This window comes from Rhinatrema bivittatum, chromosome 5 (assembly GCF_901001135.1).
Source record: "Rhinatrema bivittatum chromosome 5, aRhiBiv1.1, whole genome shotgun sequence".
In the NCBI taxonomy this organism is placed as follows: Eukaryota; Metazoa; Chordata; class Amphibia; order Gymnophiona; family Rhinatrematidae; genus Rhinatrema; species Rhinatrema bivittatum.
The window spans coordinates 197,237,816-197,253,690 of NC_042619.1; the positions used below are offsets into that span (position 1 = coordinate 197,237,816).

The 15,875-nt window shown below is 46.9% G+C and overlaps 1 protein-coding gene across 3 annotated transcripts in view; it reads left to right on the plus strand.

Moving 5' to 3' along the window:
• Positions 1 to 5,133: 5,133 nt before the first annotated feature.
• Positions 5,134 to 15,875, plus strand: part of RP2 (RP2 activator of ARL3 GTPase) — a 97,593-nt gene continuing 86,851 nt past the window's right edge. The window contains exon 1 of one of the 3 annotated variants that reach the window (XM_029603063.1): positions 5,134 to 5,502. In XM_029603063.1, the coding sequence (XP_029458923.1) occupies positions 5,359 to 5,502 (144 nt within the window). In that variant the 5' untranslated portion in view covers positions 5,134 to 5,358. The remainder of the gene's footprint in view (positions 5,503 to 15,875) is intronic. The other 2 variants (XM_029603062.1, XM_029603064.1) reach the window with 2 other exon arrangements.

The window sequence follows — 15,875 nt, forward strand, 5'->3', positions numbered from 1 at the left end:
ACCCCTGCCTCCTGCTCTTTCCACGTACACGGTTAAAAATTATGCATTTATAATAGATTTTGCATGAAAAAGAATATTCAAAGGACAGTCTTCTGACGTAAAACAACAATCATAAGTATTTGCATGCACTTCTTTGGTGCCAACCAGAAAATCCTACAAAAAACCCCACTTGGAATCATATGGCATTAGGGCTACTGTAATGTGTGTGTTAGGTGTGGGTTTGACCCTCAGAAAGCCATGAGTAAATTACAATCACAATATAATAAACCTCCCACACCAAAACAGCACTTACTGCCAGCACTTATAAAAGTAACACCAATACACCTCCTTTTAGGAAATTAGAAGACACCAAGGTGCTATACATTCCTACACGCTAGCAGAATACTCCTCCACATCACACATGCAGAACACAGGCAGACCCTCACCAAAATCAGGAAAAAAAATCCATAAAATATAAATAGAAACATGCAAGCAAAAACTGAATACGAAAACCGCAATAAGTCAGACTCTATGCAATGCAACAATGGAAAAACAGAATCACCAATCCTCAGCCATTAAACATTAAAATCAAGAAACATAATAAATACATTAATCATAATAGGATAAACATAACAATGAAAAGAACTGTTGTGTCTGGCCAGCTGCATCCCTGTCCTGCGGTTGGCCACCCTCATCTTCCCCGGAGACGCGGCGAACCACCGTGAAACCTCCCCGCAACGCGCCAAGCTGCTGTGCAGACCGGTGGGTTTAGGTGTGCATTGTTGCGTCCGTTGTTCCTAGACGGCTTCACCCCGTTTGCCTTACCTTATTCACGGCTCTTCCCACTTACCTGGGCAAGATGGCTACCGCCACGTCTACAAGCTGACCTCTCTGGCGTCCCCAGAACGGCTATGGTGCAGCTTCCCGCCATTGCTCTTCCCAGGTACCTACTAGGGTGCGCACGCGCAATCCACGTCTTTGTACCACCCTTGGCGCGAACCTCAAGGGCGTTCCCTCATTCTGACGTCACGCCATCCAGGTATATTACCTTCACTAATTTGCTAGCTCTCCGAGTTAGCAAGGACTCGAATCCGTTCTTGTCTACGGTACTCTGCCGCTTCCGTGCTGCCGCAGGAAGCTCTCTCTCTGCCCTTCAGGCTAAATGCTAACCTGGGTACCCGCTCCTCGGGGGCCCTCTGCTTTATTTCAGGTGCCTTACAGGGAACAGGTACTCGCTTCTTGAAGGCCTGCTCTCCCTGCCTCGGTGCCTGTACCTTCTACAACATACCTGGTGGAATCGCATATCAACAGCCAACACCTAGTGAGTACTTTAACTCTCAGTCTATCTCATCCACAGTATCTCCTCACTGGGAGACCTGCTACGGAACCTCCTGACGTCATCAAGGAGAAAAGGGCTCCCTCTGCTGAGGTCCCTGAGACTGCAACTACTAGACTGCCTCACTACTGCCACCTCTGGTGGTTCTCTTCAAGCTGTCTAATAAAAGAACTCTTGTGTTTGTGTAGTACGAGTCTAGCCCAGTGCTGTGGCTCCTCACGGGGCTCCTCCCCGTGGGCATGGTCACCTCCACAGCACCCAAGGATACACCAAACACACATAACCATAACATGCATGCGCGGCTCGGCTCTCCTTAAAGGGCCAGCAGTGGGAAAACAGTCCTGACGCCTCCTGGTGACGTCAGGAGGCAGACCCTATATTAAGCCCGCGTCTTCCTCTCCCCGATGCCTCAGCAACAAGTCCTCCTTGTTTCCGCTGTCCAGCCTGCTCGTCTTGCTTCTGGGAGTGTTTCGTGCCTGACCTCAGATTGTTTCTGGACTCGCTGCTCACTGCCTGCCCTGACCTCGGATTGTTTCTGGACTCGCTGCTCACTGCCTGCTTTGACCTCGGATTGCCTACTGAACTCACTGCTCACTGCCTGCCTGACCTTAGATTGTTACTGCACTTGCTGCTCGCTGTCTGCCTTGACCTCGGATTGCCTACTGGACTCGCTGCTCACTGTCTACCTGACCTTGCGTTGTTATTGGACTTGCTGCTTGCTGCCTGGCCTGACCTCAGATTGTGCTCTGGACTTGTTGTTGCCACCTGGCCTGATCTTGGACCCTTTTCTGGATTTCATTACTGACTGCCTGTTCTGACCATGGCCACCTCCTGCCTGCCTCTGCGAAAACAGGTCTTAAAGATCCCGGAAGGCCTTCCCTGCTACCAGCACTGCCAGCCAATGGTGAGGACCAGCAAGGGCCTTCCTTGCAGGTAGTAACAACCTCACCTCGGCACAAGGGTCCACGAACGCAACAAGAATTATTTCAGAACAGCTGGTGAATGGAAGACACAATAATTAAAAACTCAATTTGTTTTAAATTTCTCAAACTCCAATAAAATATTTCAAAACAGCAGACTCATCAAACAGCATCCAAAATTAAAACTAATAAGGATAAAATACTTCACACTCTCCATATCTGGAAACTTTTAAATTCTAGTCACTCAGATTGTCCTGGATTAGTAAGAGACAGATGCATAAACTTTCTACTCTCTCTCTCATAGATATATATTTCTACATACACATACATACATATGCTCTCTCTCCCTCATACACACACATTACCTCTTACATACACATGCTTGCTCTCTCTCACACACACATTTTCACTGACACAGATGCTCCCTCCTACATATCCATGGTTCCCTCTTATATATATATATACACACACAAGATCCCTCTCTTTTTCTCATATACATGCTCAGATACACACATGCTCACAAATGCACACATGCTCAGACACACACAAAGAGAACACCCTGTGCATCAGTACCTCAACCTTTCCTGATATAAACTGAATAATTTACTCCTTAAAAAGAACTTACTGCTATTTAAACCTCTAATTCCATCATCCCTAGAGCTTGCATCTATCTCAGTGCTCTCTCTCACACACATACACACATGCTCCCTCTTTCACACATGCCTCCTCTCATATGTACATGCTCAGACACCCACACACACTACACTTCTGCTTATACACACACATACTCGGAGTGCTGAACACAACACAGAGAATGAGTTAGGCTTGTTGTAGTTTACAGTTCAGGTTTTGTCTGCACATTTTTATTTATACTTTATGGACTCTTTATTCTGTGCTAATAGTCACAAGTCTGTCAATGGATGGGGAAATATTGTGACATGTAGGAAGTGCATAACTGAGATATGTGGTAATACAGATTGCAGACTGAGTTCTCGTGTACTGAGTGGTAGTAGAGAGGAGATTGGACAGTACAGAGAGAGAGGGGGGGGGGGGGGGGGGGTAGAACCGCAAGCGGGGCAGAGCTGGAAAGTAGAGAGGAAGAGAGGCTGAGCTCAATTTGTATACCAGTGATGCAGGCCCAGCAACTTTCCTCTTTATTAAGGGTGTGCATTGATAAAACTTTTGATTAATTTTGTTCCCCTTCCCCCATTTTTTTTTTGTTTTGGTTTCATTGGGTTTTCTTTTGTTTTTTACATTTTTCATTTGCGCACTATTTCAATTTGGTGTGCGGTATTTCAAGTTGGTGCTCACTATTTCAGTTGTAATAGTGAAATAAAATAATCATCTTTCTATTAATTTTTGTGTTTCAGTTTATAAAGAATATGAAATAAACAGGCAATGTCATTAAAAATGAAAGCACATCCCTACTCTTTATTATAATTAGATTTGATGGGCCTGCTCTATGGCTCCAGCAAACCCTGCTGGTAGTCTGAAAGATGGGTCGGGGATCTGCTTTTTCCTAGCAACTCCCTGGTGAGTAATAGCAGCATCACCGGAATATTTTGGGCATAAAGACATTTTACTTAGTAGGAAGCCTGGAGAGATCCTGCACACCACCTGGCTCAGGGAATGGGAAACCCTGTTTTGGGGCTGTGTAGGGTAGGGAAAACCTGCCCCTCTACACGCTTGATGAGGACTGCTGAGAAGGTGACCCGAGGCCAGGACCTTCCAGTGTTTGTATCATTTTTGTAAAAAGACTTTGTTTTGCAAGATCTGGGAGGAAGATTCATCTGCCCCTCTTCCTACCCATCCAAAGGACTTTTTGAGCTGTTAAGCCAGCCTGGATCCTTCACATCAGGGATCCTGAGATCAAGAAAACTCGAGAACTGCTCACCATGAAAAGAATACCATCCAAGATTACTGAGGATACCAATCAGGATTCTTCACACCCTGGGAAGAGAGGGCATTTGGACTTTCTGTGTAGATACAGAGACTTCTTTTACCTTTCTACCAGTTTGGAAGGGGTTTCCTGTCCAACTCAGGAATTCCTTGCTCACCTGGGAACTCTAGTTTTCTCCAAGCCCTGGAGGCTAGAAGTTTCCTTGTCCTGGTATAAGATATTCTTGCACTGGTAAAAGAAAGAGACTGTAAAAACCTGAGTCAGTCAACAGTCAACTGAGAAAGTACTATGGCGCTTGGGAATATTTTTTGTGCCATATTCCAACTGAGGTTTCAAACAGTAAAAAATACTTTGATTTTGAACACTAACTCGTCTCCAACGTGGTTAATGGCAGCAGCTGCACACATCTGACAAAAGGAAAAATACCCTCCCCCCTGAACAACATTAAAGGGAAAGGTACCCTTAGCGCTCCAGGCCCTGAAAAGATAATCCCCCCGCCCCCAACAAGGATCCAAACCCTGTGGAAGAGACAGTGCTGCAAGAGCTAGCCAGGGTTCCAGCCCAAACCGATATGAAATATCTTTTAGGGCCCCATAGCAGGCGCAGTCTGCTCCCGGAGTTGGAAAGACTATGGTGGATGAACGGGCAACAAGACCAGATATTGCTCCCTCCTCTCCCTAGTCACGAGATCCAGCCTAATAAAGCGCTCTGCGAAAAAATTATCAAACCTGCAAGCAGATGCATTATTAAATAATATTTTATACAAATGACTCCAGCAAAATGCTTAAAATTTGAAAAAGTCTGGGCTCAGATTCAAAACACCTTTCGCATTCTACGGAAAATCTGTACTATGTCATTTAAGCCCTCTTCACAAAAGATTTGCAGCACCCGTATACTTTGTCATAGCAATAAAGCTTCTTGTATCTCGGCGTCAATCCACGTAGATTGGACGCATGGATACCGCAATTTGATTGGCAGAACTGGGGAGCTGGGTCACTAGTCATAAACATGCGGTAAGGCGCAAAGAATGTTGGGGCAGGTGGGAGCTGGCTGCTGTTTTATAAAGGGTTTGTATTCGGCCTTAGGTTTTTCCTCTGTAGTAGTTACTGAAGCGGCAGCAGCTGACTAGGGAGTGCGCTAGCTGTTGTTGTTTTCTTCTGGATGTTAGATAAACTTGAGGTGTCTCCACGTCGGATAGAAGAGGGTGTAGGGACCGCAGAATCATGGGTTGCTTATTTTCCAAGAGCGCGAAGAGAAAGAGAAAAGGCGAGAGCAAGGAGCAAGCCGCAGGCAGCGCCAATGTTGCTATCGAACAGCGGCGGCCAGATGGGGAACTAAAGCAGTACAGCTGGGATAAGCGAGAGAAGGTAATGGAAAGTGTGGTCTATAATGCGTCCTTCCCGTCAGAGTAGAGGTACCCGTCGAGGCCTCCCCCAACTGTACTGGCTGCCTTTCCACCCACCGATTCCCTGTCCTGCCGCTTCCCTTTTCTAGGCTAAGCATGTTTTGGTAAGTTTAGAACACAGCATAAGAATTGTCATACTGGGTCAGACTGAAGGTCCATCAAGCCCAGTGTCTAACAATGCACAGTGATAACTAGTGACTATTCCCAAAATCTGTTTAGTTAGTTACAATTTATGGATTTCTCCAGGAAATTGTGCAAACCTTTTTTTAAATCCAGCTCCATTGACTGCCTTAACCACATCTCCTAGCAATGAATACCAGAGCTTAATTGTACCTCGAGTGGAAAAAATGTTTCTAGGATTTGTTTTAAGTATGCTAGTAACTTCAGGGAGTATATCCTAGTCTTTGTATTTGAAAGTGTAAATATCTGATTCATGTTTATTTTTACTATTCTGATTTTATTGATCTCTATAATATAAACCCCCCCCCCCCCCCCCAGCCATCTCAAGTTGAACAGATCTAACCTCTTTAGCCTTCTCTCATAAGGGAACTGTTCCATCCCCTTTATCATTTTGAATTTTCTTCTCTGCACCTTTTCCAGTGCAATCAGAATTCCAACAGTGTTCCAGGTGCAGTTTCACCATGGAGCGATACAAAGGTATTATGACATTCTCCATTCCTTTCCTAATAATCCCTAACATTTTATTTGCTTTTTTGACCACTGCCACACATTGAGCCAAGGATTTCAAAGTATGGTCCATTATGATGCTCAGAACCTTTTCCTGGGAGGTAATTCCTAATATGGAACCTAACTGTCTTAACTACAGTGTGGGTTACTTTTACCTATGTGCATCACTTTGCACTTGTCCACATTAAATTTCATTTGCCATTTCAATCCCTAGTCTTCAAGTCTCACAGGGTCCTCCAGCAATTTTTCACAATTTGCTTGTGATTTAGCAACTCGAAGTAATTTTGTATCATCTGCAAATTAGATCATCTAAGTTCTCCTTTCCAAATCATTTATGAATATATTAAAAAGCATTGGTCCCAGTATGGATCCCTGAGGCACTCCACTGTTTACCTTTCTCCTCTGAGAAAAATGACCATTTAGTCCTGCTCTGTTTCCTGTCTCTTAACCATTTTTTCCTAGCTTGAAGCCAGATGGACTCGGGACCAATGGGTTATGTCCTCCCCTGCTAGCAGATGGAGATTGAGTCAGGTTTCAAAGCTGATGTCACTTTAGATATTACCCCTTCAGTGACCTTAGCCATTCAGTATCTCTCCGTCTCTCAGCAGATGTGGACATGCTATCCCCACACCAGCATTGGTGTTTAGTGAGATTGCAGTACTTGTTTGAAGAAGAAAATTTACCTTTAAATTGGAGTAATATTGAGCCCCGCTCTCCTGCGGTGATACCTAATGGTCCCTCCTCCAGTTGAGAATTCCTGAGGCGATTTCCAAGATCCCTCAGAAGTGTGTCTTGGTCTGGTAGCCAGTTCCCAGTGTGAACTTTGCTGCTGAAGCAGCTGAAAGGCAGCGGGTTGAGGAAGCCAAGTGCAGTAGTGGCGGCCTAAGCCCTCCCCCTGCAGCCGGAAACCGTCTGTACTCAGACGGTAAGTGCTGAGCCCAGGTAAGTAAAAGTAGGACTCCTCCAATTCAGACACGTGGAAGGGCTCCGGTAAGTCTTTCCTCTGGTCTCTTGCTTGGTGCACCATACCGATGATGTTCCCGATCCCATTGGGGAAAGGGAAGGGGGTTTCTGAGCAGGCTGAGCAGCCCTCTGATAGGCTAGACTCCTCTTCAGGCTTGGTGGGCACTCCACATGGCAGGCCATGGCGGCATCATCTTGTGCGTGGTTTGGTGTAGTGCCATTTTTCCCTATAGACTGTCAGTCGCGCGGTGTGAGCCGGCCCTACTATGTGCCTAACGCACGCATACATACACGCACACCTGTGCACATAAGTACATGCATTCATTCGCAGACAACCAGATGCTTATACTTCCGTGCTCGAGTCCAAGCGCTAGCCAGCTGAAAGCACAAGCTACAGTGAACTATGACTCCAGCAACAAAGAAGCACAAATGGCACTCTTTGTGCTGCCTGCCATATTAGGGCTGCACAGTCTGACCTAGAATCCTTCCTGTGTCAGCACTGTGAGGAGGCCCAGGGAGGGCTGGACTCTCAGAATTTCTTCAAGCCTGGTCCCTCCCAGTCATAGGACGGATCAGCCATGACCTTATCAGGTAGCATCGTGGGGCTGTGTCCTCCGTGGGAGAGCGAAGTTCAGCAGCACCTACCCCAGTTCCTCCTGGGCTAGGTATGGTCCTGGTGACCTTTTATTGAGTGGAATTTTTTCAGGGCCTTCAAGCCTTTGTTCAGGTGCAGTCAGCTGCTGCCCCTGCCCGGTCTGAGCCCCAGCCGGTAAGGCCTTCTCCTCAGAGCCCTATTAGCATGCTTTACCTCACCAAGGGTATCCCTGACAGGGATCCAGACACCACAGACGACGAAGGGGATGCAGACTCATTGGAGGATGGGTAAATCCCTCCAGGCTTGGAGCCATACCAGACAATGCTACGGTTTTTCCCCAGAGATGACTTGCCAGCCCTGGTTTCCCAGACCCTGAAGACTGATGGTTCCCAGCAAGGACCCTATGTTGGAACCAAAGAAGAATCCCATCCTGGTGTCTCCACGGAAAGCTTCTTGCTATTTTCCGATGTTGGAAGCCATCCAGGAGTTGATTGGCCTGGAGTGGGATGCCCCGGAAGCCAGTTTTAAAGGAGGGTCGGGCATTGGAGGCGTTGTACCCTCTGGACCTGGCGGCCAGAGAATGCCTGTGTTTCCCAAAAGTGGACGCCCTGTCTGTGCCGTTTCAAAGCAAAAAACTATCCCAGGAGAGGGAGGAGGAGCCTTGAAGGATATGCACGAGAGGTGGTTGGAGTCCATCCTTACGCAAACCTTTGACGTGACAGCAATGACACTGCAGATCACTTCCTGTTGTGCCCTGGTGGCTCACTCGTGTCTGCTTCTCTTGTGCAAGGCAGATATCTCAGGGGCGCATTCCAGAAAGACAATGGAACCCGCCATGGCCTTCCTAGCTGATTGCAAGCTCTGACCTAGTGCGTACCTTGGCCAGAGGAGTAGCCTCAGTCGTAGCGGCCAGAAGACACCTATGGCTGCGAAATTGATCAGCAGACGCGACCTCTAAGGCAAAGATGCCCTTTAATGGATCCCTCCTATTCGGAAGCAAATTGGAAAAGTTAGCCGCGTTTACCAGAAGATAAGAAAAAGAGGTTGCAGCGCCCTTCGCCCATATTAGGAGTCGGGCCAAGGGCTCCCAACACTTTCAGCCCTACAGAAACTCATCATTTCAGACATCTCAACCCTCGGGAAGGTCTCAGTACTTTCGAAGCTGACAACCAAAAAGAGGAACTGGTTTGGGCTCAGGTTCAACTTGAACTTCCTAATGAAGTTTGGCCAGCCCATCCAAGGGACGAGGAGATAGGGGGCAGACTATCCCTCTTCTGTGAGCGGTGGGTCGAGATCATGGCGGACAAATGGGTACTAGACATCTTATGAGAAGGCTACGCGCTGGAATTTTGCAGCATCCCTCGGGACATGTTAATGATCTCACCTTGCCACTGGCAGTGGAATTTGTTAAGGCTTCTCAGTTTGAGGGCTCTAACTCCAGGAAAATACAAGGCATTATGCCATCAATTTCATTGTACTCAAGAAGGACCCCAGGGTCTGGAGCTATCTCCAGGTCCTCGACCTGATGGCGATAACCCTAGAGGTAGTACCATGGGTGAGGGCACACGTGCATCCACTCCAACGCTCCCTGCTGTCATGTTGGAACCCACTGTCTCAAGACTATTCGATTCGCCTCCACCTACCAATGGAAATATGCTCCAGTGATGGCTATAGGAAGTTTACCTAAGCAAGGGTGTAAGCCTGTCCCCACCGAACTGGCTAGTCATCACGACAGATGCGAGCCTATGAGGGTAGGGAGCTCACTGTCGGGATTTGACAACCCAGGGGTGATGTACCGAGGAAGAGGCATGCTGGAACATAAACCGCCTGGAAACCCGAGCTGTCAGATTTAGTGAATCTGCAATTCAGCCACAGACTCCAGGACCAGGCGATCCATCTGCCAGGGAGGAACCAAAAGCCACCAAGTGTCTATGGAAATAGATCCCCATATGGACTGGGCAGAGTTAAATCTACAAGGGATCTCTGCCTCCCACATCATGGGAAAAAACATAGTCAAAGCAGACTTTTTTTCAGCAGGGAGAGTTGGGCTTTGTCGACCAAAGCCTTCCAGCTCCTGGTAGATCGCTGGGGCCTCCCATCCATCAACCTACTGGACACTTCTCACAATGCAAAGGTCCCCCGATTCTTCAGTCGCAGAAGAGATCAGCACTCCCAAGGGATCGATTCCCTTGTCCAGACCTTACTGTATGCCTTCCCTCCATGGACTCTGCTGGGCAAGGTCGTTCGTAAGATCAAAAGCCACAGAAAGATTAGTCCTTCTGGTGGCCCAGGATTGGCCCAGACACTCATGGTCTGCAGACATGCGGAGGCTTCTGGTAGAGAGCCCCCTATGCCTCCCTTCACACAGGGACCTTCTCCAACAAGGTCCAATCCTTCACAAGGACTCAACTCTGTTTTGTCTTACGGTCTGGCCCTTTAGAGGACTTGCTTGACGAAGCATAAATATTCGGCGGCAGTAATCGCCACCTTTCTCCATGCACAGACGTTCTCGACGTCCTTTGCATATGTGCAGATCTGGAGAATATTTGAGGCCTAGTGCGAGAAACGCGGGGTGCCCCCTTGGATGACCAAGATCCCCTATGATTCTGGAATTTTTTACAGGATGGCCTGAAATGAAGAGTTGTCCCTCAACTTCTTGAAGGTCCGGGTGGCAGCTCTCTCTAGTTTCAGAGGTGAGGTAAACAGAGCCCGCCTGTTGACACATCCGGACTTGGCCCATTTCCTAAAAGGAGTTAAACACCTCCAACCACCCTTAAAGTGGCCTATGGAACATCAATCTAGTTTTGGACTTTTTAGCAGGGCCTTCCTTTTGGCTGCTGCACAGTCTGTCTCTATGCCGGTTAACACTGAAGACTGTATTCTTGGTAGCGATATGCTCGGCTTGTCGCATCTCTGAACTACAGGAGTGTTCATGTCGGGAGCCATTCCTGCGGTTGACTCCAGGAACGTTACAGCTTCGCACCGTTCCTTCCTTTTTGCCAAAGGTAGTCTGGGAGTTTCACCTGAACCAGTTCATTTCCTTATTATCCCTAGATAGACTCAAAGACATGGAAGACTACCACCTCCTACGCCACTTAAATGTCAGTAGGCCCTAGTATGGTATCTGGAATGTTCAGAACTGGTGCGCAGCTTGTTTGTTCTTCATGGTGGAAAGAAACAAGGTGAAGCAGCTTCACAGGCCAATACAGTGAAGTGCGGCCGCGGTTACCCTGCTTCTAACCCTCTTTCTACTCAAAATTTGGCCGCTTTAGTCCAACCTGTGCTTCACTATCCCTTTTAACCCATCCTTACCGCCTCTTTAAATCAACGGGTAACCCTTTCCGCCCGCGGCATGTATACGAGATGTAAACGATCGGATTAGCTATTCCCTCCCATACAGTAATGCGCGCCCCGATTATCGCTTTTTAAACCTGCAGTTTTGCCACGCGTTTAACCTGCTAATTTACCGCCTACCCCTACCCCTGCGTTAGTGTGGAGCGTCAGGCAAGCAGAGATGAAATTTCAAGGGCCACGGAGCAGCCCTAGCCAGCACCGCTTCACTGCCTGACCCCCTCACTCCCCGGGACAAGACCGAAGTGAATCGGGCAAACTTGCCACCAGCCCCCGCTCACCTGCCCTGGCCGCGTCCATGGGTGCCGATCTCCCGCGCTGACAGCTCCGGAGCAGCCCCAGTCCTCTCTCCCCTCTTCCTGGGGGACAGCCGGCGGCGAGAGCAGCTTCAGCAACCCGGGGCGGATCAGGCGCTCCCCATGGCTCCCTATTCTCGAAAAGGTAATGAGTGCACACCATGACCTCGGACGTTGCACACCGTGACCTGAGCGCCTGGCTGGACGTCAGAGGTCACGGCGTGCACTCATTACCTTTTCGAGAATAGGGAGCCATGGGGAGCGCCCGATCCGCCCCGGGCTGCTGAAGCTGCTCTCGCCGCCGGCTGTCCCCCGGGAAGAGGGGAGAGAGGACTGGGGCTGCTCCGGAGCTGTCAGCGCGGGAGATCGGCACCCATGGACGCGGCCAGGGCAGGTGAGTGGGGGCTGGCGGAAAGTTTGCCCGATTCACTTCGGTCTAGTCCCGGGGAGTTAGGGGGTCAGGCAGTGAAGCGGAGCTGTTGGCGCGGGAGATGGACGCGGCCAGGGCAGGTGAGCGGGGGGCTGGCAGAAAGTTTGGGGGGAGTTAGGGGGTCAGTCAGCCCTTCTCCTGTATCCACTTCCTGGTACCTGTCATTTCAAATGTCATTTGAAATGACAGGTACCAGCGCACCCGGGATACTGTATAGGTGCTGTATAGCGCCTATACAGTAAAATGGATTGCGCTTCTTGGACGCAGCTTGCATTTGCATGCCATTTAAATACAGTATCGAGCGGTATGTGATCCAGACTGTGCGTGCGGCAAACGCGGGTGCGCCCGACACTAACGCACCTCTTTCTACCGCCCCTTCTGTATCGGCCCGATAGTTCGCTGGATCAAGGAAGTGATCACGGGAGCTTATGTAGAGGCAGGGAAGCCTTTACCCCTTCAGGTTAAAGTTCATTCCACTAGAGCCCAGGCAGTATCCTGGGCAGAAGCTAAGCTACTGTCTCCTGTCATCTACCGACGTGGTCTTCCTTGCACACCTTCTCCAGGTTCTATCACCTGGATGTCCAGGCCTGAGAGGATGCAGCCTTTGCAAGGGCAGTGCTAACCAGATCGTGGGCAGCCTCCCACCCTGTTTGGGAGTAGCTTTTTGTGCTGAGTCTTATCTGGCTACATGCTAGGAAGTGGAGTAATTACTTACCTGATAATTTCATTTTCCTCACTGTAGACAGATGGACTCAGCATCCTGCCCATGGCTGCCCATGAACTGTGCCAAGTAATCGCCCATGAGGTGAACCTTGATTCCAAGAGGTTACCGATAAGCCAACGCCCTATCCCTATATCAGGGCATCTATAATACTGCCGGGATCCAATGCTTATGTTTGGTTGAGTACAGTTACGGTCACCAGTTTTTTAATCAAGTTTTTAATCGTTAAGTTGTATTCAAGCTTCTCAATAGTATGTCCACAATCTCTTTTGAAGAGAATACTGAATGGCTGAGGTCACTACAGGGGTATATCTAAGGTGACATCAACTTTGCAACCTGACTCCATCTCCATCTGCTAGCAGGAGAGCACATAACCCAATGATCCTGAGTCCATCTGTCTACCTTAAGGAAAATGAAATTATCAGGTAAGTAATTTCTCCATTCAATCCACAATAGGACATTGCCTCCTATGCCATGACTTTTTAAATTTTTCTCAGTAGTCTCTCATGGGGGACTTTGTCAAACCCCTTCCAAAAAATGTAGCAGATTGTTGATAAAGATTTCCCTTGTGTAAATCAATGTTGGCTGTGTCCTATTTAAAACATGTCTTCCTATATGTTCTGTTATTTTGTTAGAATAGATTTTCCCGGCACTGAAGTCACTCCCTGGTCTTTTAAAGATCGAGGTCACTTTGGCCACCCTCCATTCTTTCAGGTACAATAGACTATTTTAATAGGTTATAAATTACTAGTAATAGATCTACTATTTCATTTTTTAATTTTTCAGAGCTCTGAGGTGTAAACAATCAGATTGTGGTGAATTGCTATTCTTTAGTTTGTCACTCTGCCCTATTACATTTTCCAGCTTCACTGTTATTTGTTTTAGTTCTTCCAAATTTTCAACATTAAATACCATTTCTGGTACAGGTATCTCCCCAACATCCTCTCTTTAGTCAACACCGAAGCAAATAATTCATTTTGAATTTCAGCAATGGCCTTATCTTCTCTAAGTGCCCCTTTAACCCCCTTGATCATCTAACAGTCCAACTGACTGCCTCACAGACTTCTTGCTTTGGATATGTTTTTTAAAGTTTTTTATTTTGAGTTTTTGTCTCTATGGCCAGCATCTTTTCCAGATTTTTTTTTTTAGCCCACCAATGTTTACATGTAACTTGGCAATGCTTATGCTTTTCTCCTATTTTCTTCAGATGGATCCTTTTTCTCCAGTTTTTTGAAAGAAGTTCTTTTGGCTATAATGAAAGCTTTAATCTCACCTTTTAACCATGCTAGCAGTTGTTTGGCCTTCCTTCCACCTTTTTTTTTTGATGCATGGAATACATTTGGACTGGGTTTCCAAATGGTATTTTTAAACAATGGCAATTCACAAAGCACTTTCCTTCACACCAATACACACTCGATAAAAGTAGCCATCATGCTTGCTTAATAGCAAGATAAGTTTTATATGCATTTCAGAAAAAGTTTCAAAAAATTCTCTTTGCACAAATGTATGCCAAATGATTATTTATAAGACAATGAAGGTCTTGGGACTAGTAGTGTCTTATGATGGCTACTTTTAAGTGTGTATGGGTGTGAGGGAAAAGTGCTTCGTGAATTGCTGTTCCTTGAATTTCCCTGTTTTTTTCACGCTATGAAGTACTGAATGTATTTTTAAACAATGACCACACCTGACATAAACGTAACTTTTTTAGCTTCACATTTGTTTTTGTTTTTTTCTATTTTACTCATTTTATCGACACTTCCTAGAGTTGTACAAACTAGAGTTGTAGATTTACTTAATGTCCTCCTTCCAGTCATTAAATCAAATTTGATAGCACTAAGATCACTGTTGCTGACCAGCTCTATCACTGTTACCTCTGGTACCAAATCCTACATTTCACTAAGAATTAGGCCTCAAATGGCTCCCTTTCTTGTCAGTTTCCAGACCAGCTGCTCGATGAAGCAGTCATTTTATTTCATCTAGAAATTTTACTTCCTTTGCATGTCGTAATGTGACATTTACCCAGTCAATATTGGGATAACTGAAATTTCCCATTACTGTTCTACCAAGTTTGTTAGCTTCCCTAGTTTCTTTTAGCATTTCATCATCTGTCTGTTCATTTTGGCCTGGAAGATGATAGTATTCCCCCTCTGCCATACTTTCCCAGTCACACATGCATTTTTCATACATAAGGATTCTACTGTGCATTTAGTCTCCTGCAGGGTCTTTATGCTGTTAGACTCTATGCCATCCCCAACATAAAGTGGCACACCACCAAGATCAATTTGGTATAATTTTAACCCTGATACAGCACTGGCCCATTGGTTATTCTCCTTCCACCAGGTCTCTGAGATGCCAATTATGTCTGTCTTTCATTTCTTATTCTCCTGATAGATCAGTTAATACTTGCGGGATACCCCTCCTTCACAGTTGATGGATACAGAAGACCCACCACCTTTTTCTTCCTTGTGACGTCATGTTCACTATAGGGGAGGTGTGGCTCTAAGTAATTAGCAATATTCCTGTCTCCAATAAACTGCAGACTAGTGAGGACAAGTTCTAGTCAGTTCTCAGAACATTGGTGAGGCTTCAGCCTAGTTGAGAAATACTAGCTCCTGGGGCAACTGTCCTTAAAGGGCTATTTCCCCCCAGATGTAGCTTGCTCGAGGGGGGAGAGGAAATATTTTTGTGCCTTTCCCTTCTCTTGCTTGAGGCACCTCGGGTTTGCTCCTAGTTCCCCTGGGGTCTGATGGAGCTTCCCTAGTAGAGGCTCTCATCTCTCTAAGGAGTTTTGGGAATCCTTAAGTCTAGGCAGAGTAGGGAACTACTCCACTTATTCTCCTTTTTGCTTTCTTCCCTCCTCCCCCTCAGTCTCCCTTCAGTTTTGCTGCTTACTTGTTTTGACAGAGTAAAGTTGTGGGGGTGGAAGGGAGAAAGTCGACTCTCTAGGATTTTCTTTTACCATTGGTTGAGGTCTGAAACATCCAGCTCCTTGGTTATTCCGAAGGTGGTGAGTCCCTTCCACTGGGAAATGAGGGGAGGGAGGTGAATAGCCTACAGGTTAGCAGGCTGATGTAAACTCCATTATTGCTACAGCTGAAGCTAACGCAGACTGTAGCAAAGGTTTGCCGAATTGATGCTGACTTTTTCGGGCCATTTTAATTTTTAAAAAATAGACTGCAGGACACAGACTGATGCCACGGTAGGGCTGAAGCCCTGCAGTGCGTGGCAATTCCCAGTGAGACCGGCCTACACAATGGCATTAATAATTTTTTTTCTTCCTTCATTGAAACTG